Source organism: Thunnus thynnus, chromosome 15 (genome assembly GCF_963924715.1).
Source record: "Thunnus thynnus chromosome 15, fThuThy2.1, whole genome shotgun sequence".
Lineage (NCBI taxonomy): Eukaryota > Metazoa > Chordata > Actinopteri > Scombriformes > Scombridae > Thunnus > Thunnus thynnus.
The window spans coordinates 5,503,167-5,530,495 of record NC_089531.1 but is presented as its reverse complement, the minus strand read 5'-3'; the positions used below and the strand labels follow the sequence as shown (position 1 = coordinate 5,530,495).

Sequence of the window (27,329 nt, the reverse complement as noted above, 5' to 3'; positions counted from 1 at the left end):
ATGAAGAGTATCTTCTAAAGTATAATTCAACCAAAATCATTTTACTTTTTAGTTATTGTTAGCTAACTTCAACTCATTGATATTTTAATGTTGTTGCTAACAAATAATACAAATACAGTTGTTGAATTGCTATTTGAGCTGCATTGTATCAGTGACAAACCATCACAACACAACACGTGCAAAGAAATTAGTTTGTAGCCCAGTTTGAATTCATAAAATATTTTATATAGTTTTATTCAAAACCCTGACTTATTTACAAATATTTGACAGCGTTTATAGTGCATTTCTTTTTTCCTCTTCCAAGTTTTACAATTCAGTTTATAGTTTTGGCTTACACATGAGGGAGGGACAGTTGACTGAACACACAGTAATACTTTGTATATTTACAGCCAAAGACACAAGAACAATCGAAACAAAACAAAAAAAAGATAACCTATCAAACATTAAAATGTACACCAAAGGCGAGAATAAGCAAGTCTTGTATTTCTTATTTTCTTTTTATAAACATTCAGTTTACAGACTACACAGTTCATTAGGAGGAAGGGGATGTATGAACCGAAGTCTATGTAACAAAAACAGGGGAAACAAAATAGGATACAAAGAAAGAAAAAAAAAAAACATTTCACGCGCATTTGGCCCACTATCATGAGAAGAAAACAGGAGCATGGTTTCAAAGTGCTGCTCGTCTTGGCATTACAGTCGAAGGAACATTCGTGGATATTTACAGCTGTAGCGCGACACTGTCGGGATGATGTGGTCCTGATGCTGAGAGATTCTATCACCATGGCAACCCCATTTCACTACCGATAAAGAGTTCAACACAGTACAAGGGACTCTGAGTTTAACTCAAAGGGGATAGGGTTATAATAAACATATAACCCACATAGAGTGGGTTGAGAAAGTGCTATGTACTTAATTACTTATTTACAACATAAGAAATACCATAATAAATCCTTTAAATAATTAAAAACAGACTATCTGATATCATTTACATGTACAAAACCCTTTTTTTTTGTTATAAAAACTTGAAAGTGCACCTACAGACAGTTAACAACGAAGAACCTTTCACCTCTTCATCTCCTTTGAGCAGGTATGAGTGTGCGTATGTGTGTGTGTGTGTGTGTGTCGGTGTGTCTGTCTCTGTCATGTGGTTAAAGCTGGTCGGACTGGTGCGAGCACAGAAATAGGCAGGATCAGATCAGTTGACCGCAGTTAAATCCTACTGTAAGCCACCGGCTGCTGAGAAGACATCAGCATTACCGCGGTGACACGTTGACGGACAGTTAACCTGCGCCGATGCAGTCAGGTGGCTCGTGGCTGCAGTCTGTCATGTCTAACGCTGAGCCGTGGCGCTATTATGTAACGCCTGTTTGACTTTTGAATAGAGACACAGATCCGCTTACACAGAGAGACACAGAAAATTTAAAACATCATACTCAGTCCTGCATTGATAAAATGCAACAGTTATGAAGAAGACATAACACAAGTATTACATATTTTTTTCTGGATGCCACAAAAGCAAATTTTGTTTTCTTTCCACAAAAAGAGTCTGTTGTAGAGTTTTCAATATGAAATACTATTATAAAACAGCTAAAATCTCAATGTGCAAAATTGACTTCATTATGTTGTGCTGACTGTCTGCCAAAGTGGACCCGCACTGTGAAAAAGTCCTGCAACAACATTATTTTTTTCATTTCCACATGAAAATAAACACTTGAAAGCAACATGCAGGGACAATCATGGCTCAGGGTCTCCGTGTGGCTTGATTTAAAAGCGTTCCTGTGCCTTATAGTCACTCTTTCACCTCCTGCAATGTTTATGTTGCTCACATAACGAGCAAAACAAAGTTAGTGCAGGTGAGCTGATGTCAGCAAGCAACCTTTGGACTTGTTCTGATGGAAGGAAATCCTATTATGTTTGTTGGATCCCTCAGAGCGGCCGCAATCATGACCACACAGCCGGTAAATCCAAAGCCCTTGCGCTCTTTGGAGTCTTCAAAGTCGACTTGCTGAGAGCATTGGAGCGAGGAAGTTAGGCTGTAGGTGGAGAAGGCAGAGAGATCGGACAGGAATGGCAAAATATATATATATATAAAAAGCTAAATGACTCCTTGCTCTTACTGTTGCTCATGGCTGTATTTGTGTTATTAAAGTTCTGCAGACCAATATGATGAAAAACCAGAGCAAACGATGAAATGAATTATTCCCCCCCCATCTTTCATTCATGACGGAATCACATTTTTCCACTCTCCATCCATTTTTTTGACACAGTCATATCATCAGTTACATGGGATGATGCCACAGCGCTGGATGCGGGGGTACCAGTGTCCATACTTAGTGGCAGGGGTCAAAGGGGAACTCGGTGAGCCTGCCGTGGAGCTCCAGTGATTCCTGCGACCAGGACATCACGTCACCAACGAGGTGGCCTCCGCAGGTTGCCTGGCTGTAGATCTCATTGGGTGTCAGGACTCTGGACCAGAATTGGAGATCTGATAACTCTCCCATGAAGGACTGAGTGACGTCAAAGCGGCCTCCCATCGTGTCCTGTGGAGAGTGGATGAAGAGTTTGTGTCAAGACTGTTCTGATGTCACCTGAGCTATACAAATGTCTGTCAAAGGAATGTCTGTCTGACAGTGTTGGTATATAAAGTTAGGTATAAGTTCAATATTTTGCACATTAACTGTACACATCTACAACATCTGTCTGTATACGGTGTGTCTTACCTGCTCCTGCCCCAGAATAAAGGTCCCTCCTGGTTTGATTGGGTGCCAGGCTGAGAGGTTTTGACCCGAGCCTTTCTTCACCCCGTCCTGGTAGGCCTCCCAGACACCGTCGCGTGTCGACCACGTCACGCAAACATGATGCCACTTCCCGTCTGTCATGGTGATTGGCAACGTCACCGCCTAAACACACAGGTGGAGAGAGACAGAAAGAAGAATTTTGAGAGATGTTGGTTATTGGGGGGAAGAAGTAAATCTATCATGTATTGCACAAGATGAAAGAAAAGCAGAGATTTGAGAATTTTAGAAAAAATGCATGTAGATTTGTGTTGCGGAAAATAATTTTTCTTCTTTTTCGTCTCATTAATCATGTCACAACCTCTCAGATTTTACCTTGTGACCCTTTAGAGAGGTTCTAACCAAGTGGCAACCTCTGGAGCTGTAAAATGAAGCCAATGTGGAAGTGCCTTGAATGGCCACTTGAGGCTCCAAAAGCGAGTCATTCCCCAAAGACCCCCATGTTAAAATGCCCAACTTTACAGCAGAAATAAACACGTTTACAGCCTGGTACAAAAGACGGTTTAGGTCTCTGTAGCTAATTTCCCCTTTCATGACAACTGTACGGGGGGTGAATTTTTTTATAACTCACCCGTTTAAACTTTGCCTCTAATTTTTTTTATCTGAATAAAATCGTTGTATTGTTTTTAAGCTTTTGCACAAGATTCAACAATTTATGAGCAAATGCATCAAATGCTGTGTATCTTCTACTTATCTTATTCATATTATCAAAAGAGAAGCTGTATATGCATCAATCAAGAGACTTAGTTTGTGGTAGAATATGGGGATAATTGAGGCCTGACCTTATGATTTAGGACATGTCATCATTTTGTGACAACAAAAGTACAGACTCCTCCACTCTGACCTTGCATTTCCCACCTTTAATTGCACATAGTCACTGTACAGAAACCTCTTTTCCTTTTCCTTGTATTGTCAGGAAAGAAAAAACTCTTTATCCAACATCACTGTACCGAAGCTTTACATGCGCATATTCACTGCTGTGGGGAAAAATTGGATTAGCAGAGGAGAGAATCTCCACTCTGCTCCTCCTCATAAACTCCAGAAAATGAATTAAAGACATTGATTAAACTGTATTCTGCAGATCGCTTAATTGTGTCATTGATTAGTTTGATGACTGCCAATTGTGTGACTCACAGAAAACAAACATGACAGTTTATCCCTCCTGGTAATGTCACTCCTACAAACAATTAGGTCAATCAGTTAAGATAATCAGATTAACTTTGTTGAATTAAGCTTTGTTGATTTGTTGAGCTCACTGCACTGCAGGACTGGGGCAAGAGAGGGAAAAAGACAAATATCTGTCTTCTGTTTCGGGGAAATAGGTATCAGCCTTTCAGAGAATGAATGATTAGGAGGTTAATAGACTAATTGAATAATCTGACGGTTGACAGTCTGTGTACAAATTAATTATGTACAAGTGCCTCGTTAAATCATAAATTGTCATTCAAAGTGACATATAAACAATTTTTATAAAGACAAAGTTAAATCTACAAAGTGCTGTAAGTTAGAGCTTCTCAATCTTTTCTGGGTGAAGCAACAAAATGAATCGAAAGCTTCTCACTGCATATTTTAACGTTTCCTTAACTTCTCCCTCATATTCTGGTGTGTTTTGCCCTTAAACCTCAGTGGTGCCTCTGTTTAATTTGCAATGCCAGCCAAATTATGTTTTATATCGACATAATGAGAAAATGTGGTGTCTAAATGTAACTTCTAGTAGACAGGGTCGCTGTGCATGTCAAGTTCAACGGTGACTGAGAGCATGTCACGGTCATGTGTACTGAACTCCTGAGCCTGAGGTTGCTGTCCTCTCCTTGTAGCTCTAACCTCCACTGTTGAGGTGATGCTGTCCCGTCAGTCTGAGCTGTAACCATCAGACTTCATCACCTGCTAGATTAGTAACACTGGCAGTTGGTACCTAAGGACACTGGTCTCCTAAAGCTGAGAGAAGCAGCTTTTTGACTGGAAAATCCCTCTATAAGAACTTCATAGAGACCATAAAGTCTTTAATCTGTAAATATACAATATATACCAGTGTTTCCTGTACCAGAATCAATAGGAATGACCCAAATGGCAACTACCACGGCTTGACGGTGAAGCCAATGTGGAAATATTTTAAAGTTAGCTACCATAGCTAACATTAGCGCAAGTGTGCACTGTTAGGTGTTCCCAGTAAGCTAGTGTTAGCTTTGGTCTGAGGTAGCGGGACGTGTTCCCAGAGCGTGAAAGACAACACCCCACACTCCTTATTTGGAAGGTCCTGACTCCAAACAGAAAAGATGGCGTCAACCATAAGCTGCAACTCTGGACTTCAGACTGGCTCCAATGCAAACCAGTGGGTGACATCACACCTCCCTATGTCCATCTTTATATACAGTCTATGGGCTCACCACAAGAGGAGCTGTCTTTTACTTTAATTATTTCATTTGTAAAAGCTTCAACAAAGAGTTCCTAATCTGTATTTTTCATCATTTTGTGACCCCTAGCTCCATTTTTAGCTCCCAAGTTTCCGTACATGACTACATTGCATTGCTTTTTTTTTTTTTTTGATTAATCAGTTTATTTTACTTTATCATCAGAATATTTTTTTTCTGAAATTTGTCCCAATTTTATCCCAAGGTGTACATAAGGAAACAGATGCTACAAATATATATTACATTACCTTGTCATTGATGAGCAGCTCCATGGGGTTGTTGCCCCATTCAATGAGCACCAGCTCATTAGCTTGCCCAGGTACAGCGTAGGAGAAGGGAGTACCAATGCCGGGACCCGCCCCTGCCTTCAGCCGCAGGCAGATGGTCAGGGCGAAGATCTCGTTGACCACCGACCGCTTCATCCTGGCATACATGTAGTTGGTCCTCATGGGGAAGTCGAGCAGGAAAGCGCTGGGACTCTTTAGCTCCTTGTGGGTTCCTGGTGAGATGAAGAATGCAGAGTTTAGATTCAAACCATTCATTTGTATAGATGAATCTGAGCTATAGGTGGAAGTAAACAAGCTGGCATTACTGTGGTGGTCCGTATCAGACTCGTGTTAAGTTACTGTTGATGAAAACCCAACATTTCCTGCCACGTTTAATATGAACATCCGACATTGTAACATCATATATATGACTGAAAATAAGGAAAAACATAATAGTTCCCCTTTAATAAAGGGTCAACAAAATTTGGTCCAGTTTTAACAGACAGCCAGACATTTTTTCTGTTCTGTTCTTTCTGCTATCAGATGGTGAGCTATCACGCCACTGATCTCTTGTAATCTTGGTACTAGTGTTACATTTACTGGCCGTAATTTAGCTCTTATCATTTTTATTAAATGATGCATTTTATCCGATAACAATGCAATAAATCATGGAGTTTGATGATTTAAAACACAAGCTGGCAACTAATTCCTTCTGGCTTAAATTAGCTACACAGTGCAGCACTTTCATTGTGCAGTGTTTATCTTAATCAAAGTAGTTTGATCTAAATGTAATCTTTAAGTAATCAAATTATATAGTTGAAGTTTAAACATAATGCAATGGAGTTTTAACTGCATAAATGTAATTTGTGATCATTAATTAATGCAGAATTGCAATGGCTTAAGTCCAACTATCAGTTTTTAAACAAGCACAATCACACAGTCTTTATAAAATATTCCTTATGATTGTAATATTGTTGTTATTCTTCACCTCCAGTCGTTTTGAATGTGTGTGTTTGTTTTTTCATTTGAGGGTTTTCCATTTTTAATTACATTCAAGTCACAGAAATAAGCCAAAATGAATCCAAGTCTTATAAACCTATTCTTTCTGGTGCGCAGTTAAGTCTTTTTTTTTTTTTTTTATACAGATATAACTGTATTCCTTCAACCAAATAACAGAAGTAACCGGAAACCCTCTTGGTTTGTAAGAAAATGTTTTGTTTGGTTGTGTTGTAGCTACGAAATAAGAGCAAGGAAATAATTCCATTTTCAAGTTACAGGAACTACAATATAGGTTAACTATTACATATTATATATTAAATATAGAGGTACAACTAGACTACATTAGGTCGACTAGACGGATAATTTGTTACACTGGCAGGATAGAAGAGACTTCAAAGTGTCTCCAGATATTAGTGACTGACGTGCCAGGTGTTTGATTTCTGGATTGTATCAGTAAACTGTGACCTTTTTCTGTGACTTGAATGCATTCATCACTGCACAAGTCTCAAATGTAAAAACAGTGATTACATGAGAGGCACAAACATGGTGTGTGTGTGTGTGTGTGTGTGTGTGTGTGTGTGTGTGTGTGTGTGTGTGTGTGTGTGTGTGTGTGTGTGTACCGTGGTCATTGTTGCCGTGGTGCAGTTGGCTAAGCACTGTTTCCAGCTTGTGTCCCGAGCCCCGCAGACTCGTCTCTTTACTGCTGAAAGGCAGCCGCAGTGGGTGATGATCGCTGCCGTGATGGTTGTCATGGTGGCTGTTGCCGTGGTGATTATCATGGTGGTCATCGTGGTGGTTGTTGTGGTTGCTGTGGTGGGGGTGATGGTCACCGTGATCATCATGGTGACCACCGCTGCTGTGGTGACCATCGTTGTGGCCGTGGTGGTTGTCGTGATGCTCGCCATGATGGTCACCATGGTGGTTGCTGTGATGGCTGCCATGGTGACTGCTGTGGTGCCGGCTGTGGTGCGGGTCATAGTGGTGGTCAAAATGGTGGTCGTGATGCCGATTATGGTGACTGCTGTGATGGTTGTAGTGGTGGCTACTGGGGTGGTTGCCATGATGGTTTTCGTGGTGGTCGTCGTGGTGACCAATACCATAGTGGTCATCATGGTGGTTGTTGTGGTGGTCATCATGGTGGTCGTCATGGTGGTCACCATGGTGGTCGCCATGGTGGTCGTCATGGTGGTCGTCGTAGTGGCTGCTGCCGTGATGGCCATCGTGGTGGTCGTCATGGTGATCTCCATGGTGGTCGTTATGGTGACCGTAGTCATGGTGATCCCTGTAGTAGCTGTGCAGCTGCTCCTCCAGAGCGTTGATCTTCCGCTGGAGGAGTTCTCTCAGAGAGCTGGAATAAGAGCTGGAGGAGTTCCTCGCCTGCAGACACACACACACACACACACACACAGACACACACACACACACACACATACACACACACACACACACACACACACACACACACACACACACACACACACAAATGTCAGGATTTCTCACCGCTTGAATAAAGTGGAAGAACCAAACTCTGCTCCATCCTCTCTTAAAGGAATTTGTCATCCTCTCCTCTGGTCAGAGATACAGGTTTCAACAGTTTTCATTTATTCCATGTTCAATAAGTGCTTTTAATACTGATACATTATAAACTGCCTCTTGTTTTCTCACACAGCTTAGCACTTTATTTTTCTTGACTTATAGACACCTTTATTTTATTCTAAATTGTGTGCATAGTATCAGCACTTTTTATGTCTTCAATAGTCTGATAGTGTTTTATTGTGTTTATGCTTCATGATTTTGTGTTTTCATGCTGTCTTGCTGCAAAAAATATTTCCTCTTGTGTGACAATAAAGATATGAACTGAACTGGTGGGATTTAGTAAACAATTAAATATAACAAAAACAAATTAAATGATGTAATTTAAAAGGATAAAAAAATCACTTGGTTATTCATTTGATTGTGTTTTTTTTATAATTTAGGATTGAAAGTTGACCTTTAATGCTTCACTTTTAAGCTACCATAGTTAAAGTGCTATAAGTGAAATAATAACAGCACATACAACAACACTGAGCGTGGCTGTCAACAGAGATATTTCCATGACAACCGAACAAGCTAGATGCTCCCATGAGATGGGATTGTTTTGTCAAAGTACTTTTTCCCACAGTCATAAATCAACAGTCAAACTTCAAGACCTGTCAAATTAAACAAGCTCTGAGCTGGAAGAAAGTGACTAACTTCAGAAATCACTGAAGAGTCAGAAGTTTGTTACAGTAAATTCAGCAGTGAACGAGGAAGAATTGCTGTATGACATTTAAAGTTGGAAGGGAATAGCTTCTGCCCCTCCCTTCACATCCTCCTCTTTCCTCTCCCTTGCTCATCCTCATCTTCCTCAACAGAAAATCCGGCTTTGTTCTCTGCCAGCGCACGCGATTAATAGCCTCGTCAGGGAGGATGAAGCTAATTGAAGGTGAGGCTGGCTTGCGCTCTTCGGCGCGTGGCCAGAGGGCTGGTGGCGTAGACATCCTGTTAAAGGAGGGAGTGACGGAGGGTAAATCCTGGCTCCGCTTGTGTTTTGTCTCACACCTTCGAGTGAGATCGAAGGGGATTTCTGGCAACACTTTCCCTGAGCGTAGCCTGAGCCCACCTGCACTGATAATGAGGCTTTCACGGGCCGGCGGGCAGCAGGGTTTTTAGTCTTGCAGTGTGACACCAGCGTCATGAAAATGTTGTAGCACAAGTGAGTCTGCAGAATCACATGTATGGCTGAACCTCTCCTCCAAAGAAAAACAACACTATAGGTCATAAATTCAGTCACCAAAAACGGCCTATAGTTACGTTTGAGCGACAGACGCCGTCTAGCAGCCGTAGTAAGTTCAGATGATGTCAGTATAAGTTGACTTCCTTATGTTATACTTCCAGTCAAAATGCTTCACATATTTCAACGTGTTATGCAATGTAAACAAATTAGAAAAGACTGGGAGAGAAACAACAACAGCTACAAAAGTTCTCTTTGCGGTGCTTTGTTTCAAACTAAGTTAAAAAGTGAAAGTTTTTTAGATGTCTAGATTACATATATTCATTGTATAGTCATTCATAAGCTGTTGAAACATTGTTATGTAACCCAATTGGCTGGTTAGAAGCCGAAGTTAAAGGGATTATTCTTGGCTGTCAAACACAGGAGGTCCTGGTAGCCAAGACAAAGTTTTAACCAACAGCCAGACATCTTTTGACCTGCAAATCGCCATAACAATGCTTATTGGGCTACAACAGCTGGTAACAATGACTGAAGTTTTGATCTGCTTGAATGATCAAAAAAAGTTAAGTGTCGCTCAGACTGCAACTTCATTCAAATCCTGAAGAAGCTGAAACATCTTTGCTTTAATTTATGACATTTTCAAGACAAAACCAAGTGTCAGAAACTTGCTTTTGGTAAAGTATCAGCTCAGATACTATATATACCAAACAGGAACACGTACATGATACATGCACACCCGACAGGAAGGATTTATTTCAACAAATATGGTAAAGAAAAACTAAACTGACAAAGGCTGAATAATTTGTGTCACTGTTTTTCAATCTGTAGTTAAATACCGTATGCTGCTGTCTTGGCCTGGTTTCCTTGGGGGGAAGTTCTTTAATCTCTACTGGATTAACTAGATTGATAAAACACTAAATGAATACACACATATAACAACATCGTGACGTGGAGATCTCTCTCAGAGTTTTCTGAGACCTTCCACCTCTTCCCTCGTGTCCCTTTCCTCGAGTAATCTTTACTCACCTCGCTCCATGTGATGGTTAGACTCAGGGGTTGTTTAAGGTCAGGGGTGAGGGCTAATCAATTTAGAGCGGCTTCCTGTTTGGGCTTAGGGCTTGGCCACTGATAGGAGAGAGATTGAGAGCCGGAACGACTCAGAGAGGACATTAGTGTCCATGACTCTGAGACAACAGTCACAGAGCCGTGATTTTGGCTCCTTGGATGGTGCGTGTGACCTCTAACTTTTGAAACTTACATCAAATTTGGCGTGTTTTATTCTACAACAGCCAAAATTCTATAAGAAATAACATCACCTTTTAAAAATCTAAACATTTAATAGAGAAAATGTATAGTATTAATCATAAAAATGACCTTTTAATGCAGTGAAAACACACAGTATCCTATAGTTTACTGACTGCGTGTTCATGAAACACGTCCTTTTCATTGTATTTTGGCAGCGAACACCACTGGCAGCTGATTTGGCGGCTGAGCCTTAATGATATGACCTAAATTAAGTCAAACATTTGTTAGGCTTCTGCCTCCCTGCAGACTGTTCAGCCTTTCTCTGCAGACACATTGCTAAGCATTTTAAAATATTTGTGTGGTACATTTTCCATCAGAGCTTTATCGCTAAGAGAAAATGTTTCATTTTTATTATTAAATGAGACAGTGCTGTGACTTGCTTTCCCCGCAGGATTTCTATACTGTAAAGGAATTAAAGTTAAGAAAGAGAAAAAAAACCTCATGGAAATGATATAAATGTTAATAGAAAAGATGACCTGATTCCTGTTTCTTCTTTTGTGAATTCAGCATAAATCATAAGTTAACAATAAACGTTCATTTAATCAGATCGTTTTCAAAAATATGCACTTTTCCTTCATGCTGTGAAATTTTGTGCTTCTCTTTCTACAGCCAATTTAGTTGTTTTAAAAATTAGCCAGTATATTAGCCTGGAATGGTGCGATCTAACACAATCTCTAGCAGACTTGACCTCAGTTAATGTACCCTTAGTAGGTGTTTTAATATTATTTAGTCAGTTAGATTTAATTCAGCCCTTAAAATGAGTAAAATTAATATTAGACCATGGGGTTACATCCTGTACGTCCCTGAGGCTGTCAGATAAAATGGCTTGTAAGCTGGTGGAGAGCTATTATTTTATTCAGTTCACCCAGCACTTAAAACTGACCCTCTTGTCTGGCTGTGGTAGCTGATATGAGTGAGAAAGTCAACACTGAGGTTTTAATTTAATTTAATACAAGCAGCTGTTAGGGTGGACTTAACTAATGAAAATACAATATTGTACTTCTTTTGCATTTCTTCTCCACTATGTTGTTACAATTAAGTATTTAATTTGGCTTCTATACTTATGATCAAACCTCCTCCCGTCAGTAATTATAATTGAATGACAATTATTACACTATATGAAGTTTATAGACTTATAAACAAAGTTCGGGAACCAAAGACCAAGCCTTGTACGCATCCCATTTCCGCACCACAGGGTATTTAAACACACCACATCCGCTCCTCTCCCCTTTGTCTCAGCTTGCAAGTCCCTCCCGACCCCTCCGCTAACTTTTCTCTCTTCTCTGCTTGAACACAGGAACAGGGGGCTTCGTACAGATGCCAGACCATCAAGACAACCCCACCCTGAGTCTCGACCCCCTTGTTCCCACTTACCTCCCTGACGTCGACGCCTCTCCTTACATCTATCACTCTCCTATCCGCTCCCTCCTTCCCCTCTTTCCCGCCTGCTCTTCTTTCTCCCCATCCCTCCACCCTCATCCCCTCGACCCTCACCCCCTCATCCTCACACCCCCGACCCTCTCCCTTCCCCCATCCATCCTTCCCTCCCCAATCATCCCTCTAGCTATCCTTCCTCCTTCTCACCCTGCTCTTCCGCCACCCTCCCAATAAACCATTAAATCTATATTCTAGAAGGAGTGGTCTTGGTTAGTGAAATTGCATTTAATAGCAATATTGAACAAGAAAATGTTTGTGAAAAGCCTTTAAACTAGCCACAACTTTTAATTATTTAGTGTGAAGTAAAGAAAGCTCACAAACATGTAGCTACTGTTTTTTTACTGACACTATTTAGCTCTTGACTCTTTGTATAAATCTCCTTATGTTCACTCCCTGTTTTGTAGGATACATTTCAGGGGGGAATTGTGTGCAGCCTCTGATCCCCACTAATGATCATAGAAAAGTGACTGTATGCATTCTTCCTGTCTCACCTGTAAGTTCTCCAGCCTCTCCTTCAGGGTCTGCAGGGTCTTTCCGGTCTGTTCTGGAGAGAAGGAACTGTGTTTGCTGTGAGACGAGCCCTTCCTGTGGTGGGGGTCCGACCTGTGGCTGCCGTGGGAGTAATGGTGATCGCTGCTGTGATATGCCGAAGGCCCATGGTGCGACGACGATGAAGACGGGTGGTGGCTGCTATGATGCTCCTGGTGATCGGCGTGGTGGCTGTCATGATGGTTTTCATGGTGACTGCTGTGGTGGTTCTCATGATGACCATGGTGACCACCAAAGCCCTCGCACAAGGTGAGCTTGGCGGTCAGCTCCCTGATGGTCTCCCGCTGGTCCAGGATGGTCTCCTTCTGCCTCACGAGGCTCTCACGCATGTGCAAGATGGTGGCTTTAGCCTCGTCAGACATCATGGCTCTCCGGCTGCTGCCATTGTGGCCGTTACTGTGGCCGTTAGTGCTCGGTCCATGGGGCACGCTGGGTGGGGAATAGCAGCTGGGGTCAGCATCTGGGGGGATTGGTGTGCAAACAAATTTGGGGCTAATGCCATAGTCATATTCTATGCCTGGCAAACTGCCCGCTGCTGCTGCACATGACAGGAAGTAGTAGAAAATTAGAGGACGTAGGGGGAAAAAGGAGAAGAAAAACCCCAGAGAGGTGCCGCCCAATTGCTGGTGCCTTGCAGACAAAGGCATGAGGCTCAGAGGACTGATGTCTCTGGCCATATTTGATTGGTGTCCAAGTTATTCCTTGATAAATAACAATCCTCCCAGGCCTTAGCTTTGTTGTGATGACCACCATGAATGGAGTAAATCTGTGTCGAATTGGAAAATGTCGGGGCAAATCATGTCAACAATAAAAGTGCCAATAAAATCTCCCCTCAGACAGCATGAATTCCTTTTAGAGGACGAGTAGTACAAACTCCAAGGCAATATTCCAAAAGCACACAAAGGGCGCTGCCAAACTCTTTAGTTGTTTGCCTTCAAAACGACCCTGTGGGTATCACACAAGGCTTTTTGGCTCCATGGCAGTTTGACAAGCCGGGAGAGCTCAGCTGATGTATCCTGATAGGTTCTTCCGCTGTCTCGGGAAAGAGGTATTGGGTTGCTGCCAGCCAGGTGATCCCTTTTGGCTCCCAGGACCTCCTGTGTTCGACAGCCAAGAATAATCCCTTTAACTTCGGCTTCTAACCAGCCATGAGATCTCAGAGTGCTGTAACCTGTAGGACAGAGAGGAGAAAAAGATATAAGGCAATAAAAAACGTGAGTGAAAACAGGTCAAGAACTGAGACATAACAGAAGGAAATTACATTTACCAGAGCTTTGATTGACTCTGATGAAGCAGACTGAAGTTATTTTCCACATGAAGCATTGATCTTACAACCAATTAGAACAACAAAACAAAAACTGGAGGACACTTTAAATATATTGTTGTGAAAATGTGGCTGCTCAGTGATCTATACTATTAAATAGATAGATAGATACCAGAGAGCAAGTGCTTAAGTAAGACTTGATCCGCATCATCATCAACAATTCATCTCCAATTATCAAATCGCTCCTCCGGTCGGTCAGCGTTTCCTGTCTGCACTGCCAGCAGACTATGAGGTCAGTGACGCCAGCAGGCAAGTAGACAGCGCCGGGGGGGGGGGAGGAAAGGCTGGCGGGGGGTCTTCAAGACTTCAGTGTAATCAGATTACAGCCATTTAATCTGCCTCTTCAAACAACAGCCCATCAATTCACGTAATGAAAGCTGGTTTTCATTTGAAACGTAGGCAGGCCAGCCCAGTCGCTTATGAATCAGTGTCAGACCAGCATGTTTATTGGCTATTTAAAGGCGAGATAGTGAAGGGGAGACAATGTCAGAGTAAGAGGGGAGAGATACCGGTAAACATTTTAACATTAGTGCAGTAATGATGACTCTTTACCCAAAGGAAAACATCCCCAGTCATTCATAGCTGTGTTGTTTAACTATTTTAAAAATGATAATAGTATATTGTGAAAATCTTGAGCTCTTTTAGGTTTAACTTTTTCCATTTGCATATCCAGAACTGTCAAATGCTCACTTGGAAGCACTAATCTGAAATCTCTATACAGTAAAAAACTAAAGTTTTCCAACATAATCTCACTATTCAGCCTAATCTGTGATGGTTTCCTGCCTAAACTGATACAATAAGCACATAAACAGAAGCTTTTTTTTTTTTAATAATAATTCTAATAATTCAAGAACTTTAAGTATTGTGTCAGTGCACTAAAGTAAGCAGCCCTGATCTATTTAACTGTTTTCTGTTGGAGAAAATAATAAAACCCTATAAGGAACGAAGCAGCTGTGAGGCAACATGCTCATGAAAAGTCCAAAAACTTTCCATCTGTGTCACAGCATCAGGTGAGTCCTCTACGTGCTCGTTGGGTCAGCCAGAGAGAGCAAGAAGCCAAGAAGAAAAAGTTTTCCAGGCACACAGGACGCTGCTCCTCTCTAAGCTCCTTATCTCCATAGCCTATCACCAGTTCAAACACCTACACGACTTATTAAGTACAAACCTCCAAAGTCTCAGGCACAGCAATGCTTGTATGTTCAAAATGTTTAAACTCTGTGTTAAAGCATGGAGGAGTTCAGGTTTACAATGTCTGAGTCTGTCTTAATACAACAGTCAAGAGCCCATATGAACATTGAAACAGGTTTTGCTCACTGTAATCATTCCTGCTGTTCATACTAACCATTATAAGATCCCTTCTATCTAAAGCTCGTATGAGGCTTCAGCCATCTGAGTAGGTCAAATAAAGTCTATATATTCCACAGTTACAGTCTTGTGTTTTCTTGTTAAGCTGCAGTGGAAGGATTGTAACACAAAAAGGGAATTTGAACATTAAAAAGACAGTAACTTTAAAAGATATTGACTTGATTTGACTAATTTGGACGCTGAAGCCTCGTATTATCTTTAAATAAACTTTTAAATACATTTTTGCACAGAAGGAGGACTGTGGATTTTGTCCCCCATCACTTATACTGTAAGTGCATTATGAAGGGATCTAATGGTCAGTATGAACAGGAGGAATTATTACAGCAAGAAAAACATGTTTGTGATCTTTCCCTAAACCGAGCCAACTAGTTGTAGTTGCCTTAACTTGACCAGATGTTCTTCATAGAGGAGGACGGTTTTTAGTTTATGTGTGAGGATTTGCTGCCTTCTGTGCACATTTATCTTCAAAGACACCAAACATAAACGTCTTCACAACACATTAGGAACTGAGTTATTCTGTTGTTTAAATGCAATAAAATCACCATTATGTTCCTTTTGTACTTTTGTACTCAATCAATGCTGTGGATGGAGGAATATACATATCACTGCACATATAAAATAGTTCCACTGTCAGTTCAAACTGACATTTTGGCTGATATTCAGACTATTAACTTTTTTCATTTGATGCCAAAAATGTAACAGGACACTAAAACATCCAGAGTATTACATTTTTAAGACCCAAGAATAACAGAATAAGTAAGGTTAAATGTTTTGTACTGATTTCTTCACGATCTGTGTGACAATAACCATGTTTTTTTTTTTTCAAAGTCAGCACCTTGAGTGCCTTTTAATGAGGCGTTCACAGGTGTGCGTGCCGCCAATAGATGAGGGCTTTAACCTGACAGTGAACCCCACTGTCTGATACTTAAAGACAACATTAGCAGAGATTTAGGAGACATGATACTTCCCCCGGGCACGTGGCATCACACTTGAGCTTCATGTGCAGCATCATGATGGGCGATGATACTTTTATACTGATAAAAGTAATGAGAACAATAGACGTATGGATAGAGATATGTAGCACACAGTCAGCAGTACAATCCTGTTTTATACACTGTTATTATTAAGATCCAAATTTATTTATGATTGAAATTCACATATTATTTAGTATGTATATTTAAGAAAATACTATATAAATCACTGTAGTTCTGGGTAGGTTATCAGTTTATGTTATTTTGATGTATATTGATTGTTGCCCAATTGCCAAACTACTGGATCTGGTTGATTTACAGGCTGTTTAACTAACTTTTCCTTTGCTACTTCTTTACTTGATCGGGATGTAATTTAGCAAAAATGGGCTGTGCTTTAACAAATCTGCCATAGTTTGACAAAAAACTATTTTATATACCAGTATCCCACCCCATGCAAAAACAAACACAACTAGACAAGTGCAGATCTCTGCCAGGTGTGTACAGTCAAGATGGCGACAAAGATAACAAAAATGAGGATTCATTCATCTTGTATTGTGTCTGACTTTAGGGGATCCTAACATATCAGGTATGGAATTAATCTGCAGATTCTCCAGCTCAAGATGAGACCAAACTTTTCTATGGATGCCAGTATTTGAGCCACAACAAAGGCCAAATATGTGGCCTGCAACTGGCTAGGTGAGCCTTGTTTTTAGCCTAAATGATTGCCAGAAATGGCTTTTGCTATGTTATAATGCATATCATAAAATGGCGAGGACTGCTGAAAAGACAAAAGTCTAAGCTTTATGATAGGCTCATAAGGAATCTTATCAATATTTATTTGAATTCACAACACAACCTGCTCTCAAGGTACTGAAATTTGGTACTGAGTGATCGAACGTGGCAACAAGGCATGATTGGTTGTCCCCGGCGGAAACAATAATCCAGACTGAAGCAGTTGTTGATCACTTGCCGGTTGAGAGGAGTCAACAGTCAATGGTGGTATAAAATACATTTTTTTAAAAATTGTGAATCACCACGACTACGAGAGGTCCTTGAGCATACAGTCATAAATGTGCACAAAAATATTAGGCTGATGGGTCCAGTATGCAAGACACACACACACACACACACACACACACACACACACACACACACACAGACAGACACACACACACACAACCAAATGCATGATCTCCTCCAGGCTTATGTCTGGCAGAGATAATAAACCAAAGAAACACTAAATATTAGTGGTGTATGCTGATATTTGCAGGACTACAATGATTTTGAAAAGGAATTTTTACTTTTCCCACTAATAAATAATTTACATAAATTCAAATGACGTCAGCCAAAATATACATTGATGAACAAAACCTACCATGCATCTTGAACATCTTTGTATGATTTTTCCAATTAGGTTATGAAATATCATTTGACATAATAATATTATGTCGGTGACTGCTGTAAAAATAAAGAGTATGTTGCATATTTTCTATATAGCATGTAGCAGATGTCACACAAAACCCATATATAGGAACTAAATTTTTTTTGTCTAAAATCTGTCTGCTGTCCTGTAGGTAAAAATACATTTTGTTTTCTTATACAATGTTTATGAATTGTTGTCTACATTTTACAACATATTAAGAGTTTTTCAAACTTCCCCAGTTTGTCAAATTTCCCAAATGTTATCTTTATTTATTCACTCTCATTTTTCTTTTAGACTTTTTAAAAAACGCTGTTTTAGGATCTATTTTTTTGTTCATTTTTATTAGTCAAAAGTCTAAAGTGCCTCACAGCGGCTCTTCAAGGCTGATCTGTACATCTTATCTGCTCATGTCTCCCTCAGCGGAGCCGTAGCAGACCGCAGGAACACAACTCCCCACCTCTCCTCCTCCTCCTCCTCCTCCTCCTCTCAAGGGTGACAGACTAATAGGATTGGTTGGATTTAATTCTATTTAATGAGGGATTGGCTGCAGGGTCCTGGTTCTGCCAGAAGATCTTGCCCCCCCACCCACAAAGTCAAGCCATTGTTATCACACGTGTCACTGCAGAGACAGAACATGTGCGTGACATGCAGCCGGGGGTCATTATGAGGCATTCAGCAGCCAATATTTGTATTTATTTTTCACTAGATGGCATTTAGTTTAAATATTATGGTCTCATTTAACACTACAATTATTTTTATTTCAGTGTTGACTGGATTTGATTTATTTTTTCTCTTAAAATTAAATTAACACTAATGATTTGACTGTGTTCTTACACTGATATGCACATCGAAGGCTCTAAAAATGTTGCATATGTTATTTCCTTTGTTGTGAGTTTGTGTTTGTATGCCAGTGTTACCATGTGAATGTGCGATGTGTGCATGTGCGCAGCTTCTCAAGCCAATTTCAGCCCCTCGCTCGGGTCAGTTATCCAGGTTGAGTGGATGCACGTCCCACCGTGAGGCCTCGCCCTCGCTGCAGCTTAAAGATGCTCCTCCTCCTCTTCCTCTGTGGGTCCTGAGCTCACCTCACCTGCCTCACGCAACACATCGTATAAGTCAAGCCTCCCTCCCTCCCCCCCCCCCCCCGTCAGGTGCTTTGGCTGGACGGTAAAGTTGATCTGCAGGTGAGTCATGTCTGTCTGAACGTGACCGGCCACAACACAGGAAAGCAAAAGCTGCACACGGAGACCTGATGGTGATGTAGGTGATCGTGTGTCAGAACTACAAAATCTCGGTTTATTTAAATAAAGTTAAGTGACAGATGGTGAGAGCGTTGCCACACTTTTAAGTACATTAATCTCTCTCAGTTGATTAATCAGAAAAAAATGGACAACTGTATTGAAAACACTGGTTTATGGGAAAAAAGTCAAAAGAAGAAAACTGTCGATACTCTCTGTCTCAAAAAGTACTGCTGCAAGAAATGCTGCTTTCTGATGTTAAAATTGTGTTGCCAAATTAATTTGTTGTGTTGAACAAAGTAAGAAATTTCAACAAGTTAAAATTTTTGATTTGAATTTTGGATCCGTTTTGGATCAATATGGTGTTTTCTTTGTCATTGCAACAGTAAATGGTTCAAAAATCATCTTTTGTGAGTAAAAAGAGAAGATCTAAAAGACATAATCATTGTTGCATTATTGCTCTGATCGCTCTGTAAATATATATTCAATAGAGTGCATACAGCTGAAGATTCTCAGGTTTATATAAAGAGATTACATCTAAAACTGTATGGATGGCAGTAATTGCTTTCTCTAAGTTAAATAAAAAAATAGTGATTAAACACAGTAAAACAACTCTGTGGTACTGTATGTATCTATTTGCATAAAATCATTCCTGACAGACTGCTTCATCTCCCCCAGTGTGTGCATATTTTTTATTTTGAAAACTTTCTGTTCATGCAAAAGGAACGGCCTCAGAGTGTCTCTCACTTTAATGTCCTCTCAGCGGTCTTTATATCTGTCTGCACATCCTGATGAAAGCCGCCATCTGGCTCTCTGTATTATAAACAAGCCAATTTCACTGCTGAAGCCTTTGTTAAGTCTAACAGAGTCTCAGCCATTTTCTTCTCAGTGATGTCTACACTTAGATACAGCTACACAGCATTTACACTTTAAAAAAAACAACTTAACAGTAGGTTGAAGAGCAGCGTTTCTCTGAACTTGCTGTAACCAAACCCAGCAGTGATGTCACAGGGTCCTAGAGGACACCTGTGCATCACTGTGAGAAGTTAAACCACCGGAGGTCAGCAAAAACAAGGTTTTTTAGGTGGTTAAGTGACTAAATAACGTTGTTTAGTTGTGATGACTTTGAGAATTTTTAGTTATGAGGATGTTTAATTGCAAGGACTTTAGGGTCATGCAGAGTTTTAGTTGTGAGGACTTTTAGGTTGAATCCAAATGTCCAGACTTCACCACATTTGCAGATTTGCAGACGTAACCGGCGGCTTCTTGGAGGTCTGTCTCCAAATCCACAACTCCTCCTCATCAAGTACACAAGGAGCCTCAAGCAGAGTTTCTGTGGACTTCTAGAAAATCAGCTTGGTGCAGACTTCACCAGACTTCACCCAGAGAATTACTCTTCATAAATAAAATACTATATTTACTTTTTTATTTTGCTTTTTCATTGTTTAAGATTAAGTTGAGGCTTTATTGTAAATATTTTATTAGCAGTGTTTAGCAGCTCATGTTAAGGGAAAATTTGCAGCAGTGCACATATCCTGCATAAGTATCCAGTATCAATACCCTTTAGATCACCTGAAGGACTATTTGTTGAGACTTTTCTGTTACAGAAGGCTCCCAAATCTCCTACAGACATTTTATTGCATACTGCATTGGAAATAGTGTGTCTTATCATCGTCTGGGCCTGTGCCGGAGTGAAAAATTTCTTTTGAAAATGTCTCCACTACTCCTCCTGTCATCCCATAATTACTTCAAGGCCCGCTGCAGTCAATCAAATTCAGGAGGGTGATGAAATATGGTGGCATTTAGAAAAGATCCTAATGGACCAGTTTTGTGTGATATATTTCATGGTGTCAAAATTCCTGTTTTACATTGATATATAACAAAAGCTGAAAGAAATTTCCATCATTTACCAACGTGACAGAGCTTTTATTCATTTGGTTGAATCATATTTAACCAGACAGCTTTTTTTTTTTTTTAACTTGATCTCATCTACCAATTCCTGACATCATCATACTATTGATCATTATCCTCACATTCAAACATACTGCTTAGTTCTAGATAGAAATGCTGATATAATGTGAAATAATGAATCATATAACCATATAAATCATATAAGGTTTGTACAGTGTGAATTTAAGAGACACATAATGGGGAAAATACATGAATACATGGATATTTAACTATTTTGGCTTCTCAAGTATATTACAAATGATTTGAAAATTGGTTAGACATCACTCTATCTTTGTCATTTAGAGTTAAACTGACTTCTTGACCATGCAAACATACTGAATATCTGCTTAAAAGGTAGATTTTATAACGGTAAACATGAAACACGACAAAGAATCAGAGCAACAGTTATTAACAGAAACAACCTGTGTCCAAAAATGCTTGTTCACATAAATTCCTGTCACCGCCAAACTGCAAAAAGTTCAATTAAAATCAAGTGAAAAAGGACATATTTTGACCTCACAGGAATTACTGATGGCCTCACATTTACAGATTTACATGTAATTACAGTTTCGAGCCGCCCGGGTCAACAGTCTTTTACTGTGGAGCTGCTAAGTGTCGCATGTGCTGAGTGACTTTTTTATTTTGGTACATTTTGCTGTCAGTTGTTTGGTCAGTTATACTTTGAATTTTAACAGAAGTGAACCACTTCGATACACTTTAAACTGCATCCATTTCACTGAACACAATGTGTCTCCACAAGCAAAAAAAAAAAAACCTGGTGACAACTACATCACAGACGGGAACAACATATTAACAAACTGTGATAGTAAATATTCAAATTTCTCAGCTATCTTCTTGAGCAAAGTTACATCAGACAAAATCCATACTGGACATCCAATTTCATCAATTTCCACTCTTTAAAGCCTGACTAACCCTACCCTAATTGTAACCATAACCTCAAGCAAGTTAGTTTGTTTGAATAAAACATTTAATATGAAGATAATGTGAAAAACAAAATATCAAGTAACTTCATGTGCCAATAAGTCCATGTCCACGATGCAGATTCGGCTAACACATCACCAATAGAAAAACTGTTAGCAATGTAGTAATTTGAAATGAGAGATTAACGCTTTCATTTATTCCTAAGTGAGACTTAATCAAAGTAGCATTTGATGTGTTCACATACTGTATCTTCTAAGTCCTGCAACTGCCTTTTTTACACAGTATGCAAATGCAACTGGCTGCTAGACAAGACAAACACAAAACCCAGAGGAGACTTTTGAGAGCTGAGTGCTTTTAAAGTCTGTAAATGTTGAACTTCAAAAGTCCATATTTAAGAGAACCCTTTTTTTTTTAAGTACAGCAGTGACAAAGGCTGATAGGATTAATGTTGCTCATGACAATATGGAAAAATGTATTGTCATAGTGGCTGCTCTGAAGTAAATGCTGCCCCTAAATGACCTCTTGTGCTTGCGAGTCCCTCGCAACTGTTTGGGTGAGTGTGAGGTCAGCACCCTGCCTTCTCCCCGAGGTCACCACACCGCCTGAGTTTACACTGGGACAGCTTCACCAGAGACGTCTCTCTCTGTGAGGGTCACCCTTCGCCAGACCGGGGGGTGAATACTTGCGATGCCGTGGAAAGCTCTCAGGCTCAAGTGGAGAGAGTGAAAACACAAACTGACTAATGTGACAGTACAGTGGCTTAATGCAAGACCTCGGCCGAGGCGGCGCGCTGCAGGGAGCTCAGGTTTCTCACCAGCGGTCTGAGCTACAGTGTGACACAGGCAGTTAACTGTTGGGTTTTATGAGAAGTTATGACAAAAGAAAAGTTACATGTAGGTGAAAAGTATCAGCCGCTCTGTAGGGAAAGGTTTTCTGTTGATGATGATAGTTTTTTTAAAGTATAACTTTTTATTCTGCCAAGCACTGTGCACCTTTGGTTTAATAGGTGCCTCACATGTTCAGCAGATTCCTATTTTGTGCTATTTAATTTAGATTTAATTTAGTCTGAAGCACACTCATTTGCAGGAAAATGTGATGAAAAAAAAGTGCCCGAAAAAATAAAAGTCACATTGTAAAAGCTGCTCAGGAGAACCACATCAAATAAGTCCCACACAGCATGATTCATCATTATTAATTTAATGTGACAAATTAAAACAATTTAACAAGGCTTCCTCTCTCTCTCTCTCTCTCTCTCTCTCTCTCTCTCTCTCTCTCTCTCTATATATATATATATATAGGCCCAGAATCACTGATTAAGTTAATAATTTGAGGTACAACTTTTGAATGAATGATATGTATATATAAGGTATATAAGATCTCCAGGATCCAGTCTGCAAAGGGGATTGTTCAGTTTTCAAAATATAATATCATCAACTTATATTCTCGGCTGTCAGTGATTTAGCGAGAGCAGGCGACACGCTTGTCAAGAGGTGGACTTCTGATGGGAAGGGTGATGGATCTCCTCACATTTTGTTTGGCCTCTGTAAGCCGTTTCTGGCCTCGTTGTGGCTAATGAAGAGGAGTCAAACCAAGGTCTCAGTGCTGCACGTGGCCTCGAGCCCGTCGGTGCTGCACTGCCAAAGGCTCAGCGGGAGACACGAGGAAGGAAGTTGAAAGGATGTAAAGGTGGCAGACGACAAAAGATTCCCCTGTATGTCTGATCAATGTAAACACCGCTGATATAAAACCCCAATCTGGTTTTGAACTTTCCACTGGAAGAACAATTTATGTACTCAATAAGGCTTTTCTTTGGAAAACAGAAACACACCAACTTTGTTAGTGGCATGAAACTACAACAATATATGGATCATCAGTGAAGTTACAACTACAGTACACCTGGGGGTTGACTGCTGCAGGAAACATGTCTGTGTTTCATGCAGTGGAATCTTTACTTTACAATTTACGGAAATTGCAGATTTGCATGGGATAAAGATCACAGATGACCTCCGCAATTACTACAAATTACTAGAGGTCCCCAGGTAATACAAGTCCTGTGTGAACAGGGCTTTAGCTGCACGTGATCTAAAGCTCATCAAAACTGCACTGAATAATAGAAATGGCTGAAGGTGTGGCACATGCAGAGATGGGGATACATGTGAGGGGGGCGGGTGCAAGAATAAAACTAAGGATTAAAGTAGAAGAAAAAAAAGTATATATATATATATATATGTAAAATCTCACACCACAACAAACTGCACTTGCAATTTTTTTTACTTACAAGTATCAGCCATAACCAAAAATACTTAAAAGTGAACTCTGCTCATCTGGGTTCTTCAAATATAACAAAATAAACACTAAAAAAATCAAGTCATACTTCAAACACACAGTGGATTTTACTGGCACTGCCCCAACTCAAATCTACTCAAATTTCAAATAATTTTAATGCAATTATTTTATTTTGTGTCAAAACATCAAACAGGTAAATGATAATGAACACATGTGTCAGTTATTTTAAGAGTCCAAACCAACTAAAATCAACAAGGACATCCATCAGTTCATCTCATCAGTACAACTTCATAATAACACTCAGTAACGCTCCGTGTGGTTCAGCTCAGTGCGGGATGTGTCCTTTATTAAACTTGTTGCTAAGTACCTACCAGACCTACCAGACCACATAAAGAGCTGAAGTTCTATCAGCTGTTTTAAAGCCAAATTAAAAAAGTCTGTTAAAAGCCACTCAACTCTGTCACCACTGACTCTACATTTTATTAGTTTTCTCATTTATACAAATAACATTGCTTTTAATTTGTCAAACGAACACTTGACATCTGTGTGTGTGTGATGTGCTATTGTGTGTAACTTTGTATTAAGTGTCTTGAATTGTGACCTGCCAAGGGACTGCGGATGAAAATTTGCTTTAAGCTAACTCTGGTACAGCACATCAAATAGTAACATTTGTTTAATACTGCACACGGTCCCTTACAAATAAAATAAATCAATAACTAATGTATTAATTGACATGGCATACAGCTATTTAAATGGAAGGCCTTTTAGTTGTAACAGAAAATCTTTTTTTATGCCTTTTGGTTAAATCTACATTCTCCTTAGAGCCAAAGGTTTAGGTTGAGATTTATATATTCAGCAGAAATACTGCACCACCGTTACCGCTGCAGTGCTGTGCTATATGTGCAGTGTGTACATATAGCCCATAAGCTTGCAGCTTATGGTCTATTGTCAACTCTAGCCCCTTGAGAAAATCAATTACATAACTAAATTAATCGCACCATATCTTCACAATTTTAAACAAATAGAAAAACTGGTTGATTCACATCATTTGCATCATTGTAAGCAAACTACCTGCCAACCTGCCTGTCAGCTCTGCCTTCGGGTTACTCAACACTCAATTAAGTAACTCCCACAGGAGGGTTTTAATCAGCTCCTGGTAGAAAGTTTAATTTCCCAATGGTTTGCGTTTTAGAAAATGAAAAAAAAAAAAATTTGTGAGAAGGAAACAAAAGTTTTCTTACCTGCCTGGAAGTTTGAGGTCCACAAGCTGGTTAGTCCATTCAGCGCACTGATCAGCTTGAGGAGGATTGGCTTTAGGCGGATAATTTTAACTCTCTCTCGCTCCCTCTCTCTCTCTCTCTCTCTCTCTCCCTCTCTCCCTCTCAGACACCAAGTGGGTAGCTCCAGGTCTGGAAAGTGAAGCCAATGCGGAAGTGCCTTAAACCTGCATTCTCTCTAATGGTCGGCAAAGGGCGACTCCATTGACTCCAAAAAGAAGTCTGATTGTATAGAAGTCTATGAGAAAATGACCCTACTTCTCACTCACAATCGCTAGTTTCAAGTCTGCTTCAACACAGCATGATGTTCATTTTGTAACTTAGAGTAAAATAGATGATAAAGCAGGGTATGCTTTAGGGCATGGCTATGTTGTGACTGATAAGCCGTTACCACGGTGATGACGTTGGTTAGGTAACCAACCCCTGATTCACAGGTTATAGGTGTAGCCGTAGCTCCTGCTGTTACAGTGTGTTTTCAGTTCATGAAAGTTAATTGTAATGTTTTTGTCACCTAAAAAAGTCTTGATCAGTGTTTGGTTACACAAAAAGAACCTCTAAGGAGTCTGATGTTCAGTTTTTCTGGTAAGTACATTTTGTTTTAATAGTTTTAAGCCTGTTTTTCACTAGCAAAAATGATTATTAGCATTATCACAGTCAACCATAGACTGTGAATGTGCTGTGCTAACCAAACTAGCAGCTAGCATTAGGATTAACTCCACCCTCTCATCCAAATATGGTCACTTCTGGCTCCAAAAATCCAAGATAGCGAGAGTCAAAATGCAAACTTGAGGCTTCAAAATGGGAGTCCACAAACCAATGGGTGATGTCAAGGTGGCTACGTCCATCATTTTTTTTACAGTCTATGTCACACAGACACCTAGACACACACATCTCTCTATGTACAATACACTGATAACTGTTTTATGTTATTTTCCATTAGGACTTTTGTGAAAAGGTTATAATATGAACTTCATGTACATCAGAAACAAACTAATCTTTACTCAATAGGTTGGGTTGAACAAAGTGAAGAATCTGTGCTTGCAGGAAAAAGTTATGACTTAAATATGTCATGTGTGTGTTTTAAAAAACCTGTAGATTCAAGAAAAAGGAATAATTGTATTTTTTTTCCTCTGTACATAAACCATTTTCTCTCCACTTAAAAAACATCTCAATGTCTTACAGGCCTGAGGGATCAGATACTCCTGTGGATATTACTGCTGTCACTGTGGAAGTGCTGTCGCTTGGACTTGCTGGGCCTGATTCCAGCAGTTTTGAGCTGCCCAATGGCTGCCATACGGACACCCCAACATGGTTAACAGAGCTAGCGGCTAATGGGATTAATGGCTAATGGAGATGACAGCTAGCCTCCACTCTAGAAAAGCCTCCCTGGAGTTTTTTGTGAACATTGAACAACCAGTTTAAAATTATTATGCCTTGTGAAGACTGCCTAAAAGCAAAAAAAAAAGACATTACTGACCTCAAGGAGGATATCTGACAACTCTCAAATGAACTGCACAAAAAGGATTCTCTTCTATTCTATCTTTTATTGACACCACAGCCACACAGTCCAAAACAATCTCAGCCATGAACTCAGCCATCTTGGATACACCTATGGGAACCATCATCATGTTCCCGGCCAACTGTTCCACTCCCCGCTCACAGGCTACCTGGTCAGAGGTGGCAAGACGGGAGGACTCTGAGCTGCTTCGCCCCCGTCCATAAACATATCAAATCTCTATGCCATGCTACCGGCTGATACCACAGTTCACCCTGCTGATGGCCTCATGGCTGATGCTATTCCTGTGGTTGATCCTGCTCCTGCCCATGTAGAGTGGGGAGTTTTTTGGAACTGGACCCTGATCCAAAAAACACTTATTTCTGGCCCAATTCCCACACTGGGTTGTGGCGTGGGGCATTTTAACGGGATTCTTAGCCTTCATACTTCCACTACTGAAACCTGTGAGAAGTTTCTGAATTTCTTCATAGACAAAACTGACAATATAAGATCTCACATCTCACCCCCAGACTCTGATCCC

General features: G+C 40.2%; 1 protein-coding gene across 1 annotated transcript; it reads right to left on the bottom strand.

The window, feature by feature from the left end:
• Positions 1-243: 243 nt before the first annotated feature.
• On the bottom strand, positions 244-25,468 carry si:dkey-14o18.2 (neuronal pentraxin-1). Its single transcript, XM_067612030.1, has 6 exons — positions 25,258-25,468; positions 12,460-13,688; positions 7,095-7,851; positions 5,458-5,708; positions 2,724-2,903; positions 244-2,543 (listed from the first exon to the last, which is right to left on the bottom strand). Exons 2-6 carry the CDS (start codon positions 13,192-13,194, stop codon positions 2,334-2,336), a joined length of 2,133 nt encoding a protein of 710 aa, XP_067468131.1. The 5' UTR covers positions 13,195-13,688; positions 25,258-25,468; the 3' UTR covers positions 244-2,333.
• Between the last annotated feature and the right edge of the window lie 1,861 nt (positions 25,469-27,329).

Bases quoted from the DNA above. Each gene is read 5' to 3' on its own strand.
- si:dkey-14o18.2 (XM_067612030.1), bottom strand. From the start codon at position 13,194: ATGGCCAGAGACATCAGTCCTCTGAGCCTCATGCCTTTGTCTGCAAGG. The intron at 7,852-12,459 runs GTGAGACAGGAA...GTGTGTCTGCAG, and splicing joins AGAGGCTGGAGAACTTACAG to GCGAGGAACTCCTCCAGCTC. The intron at 5,709-7,094 runs GTACACACACAC...TCATCTCACCAG, and splicing joins CCACGGCAACAATGACCACG to GAACCCACAAGGAGCTAAAG.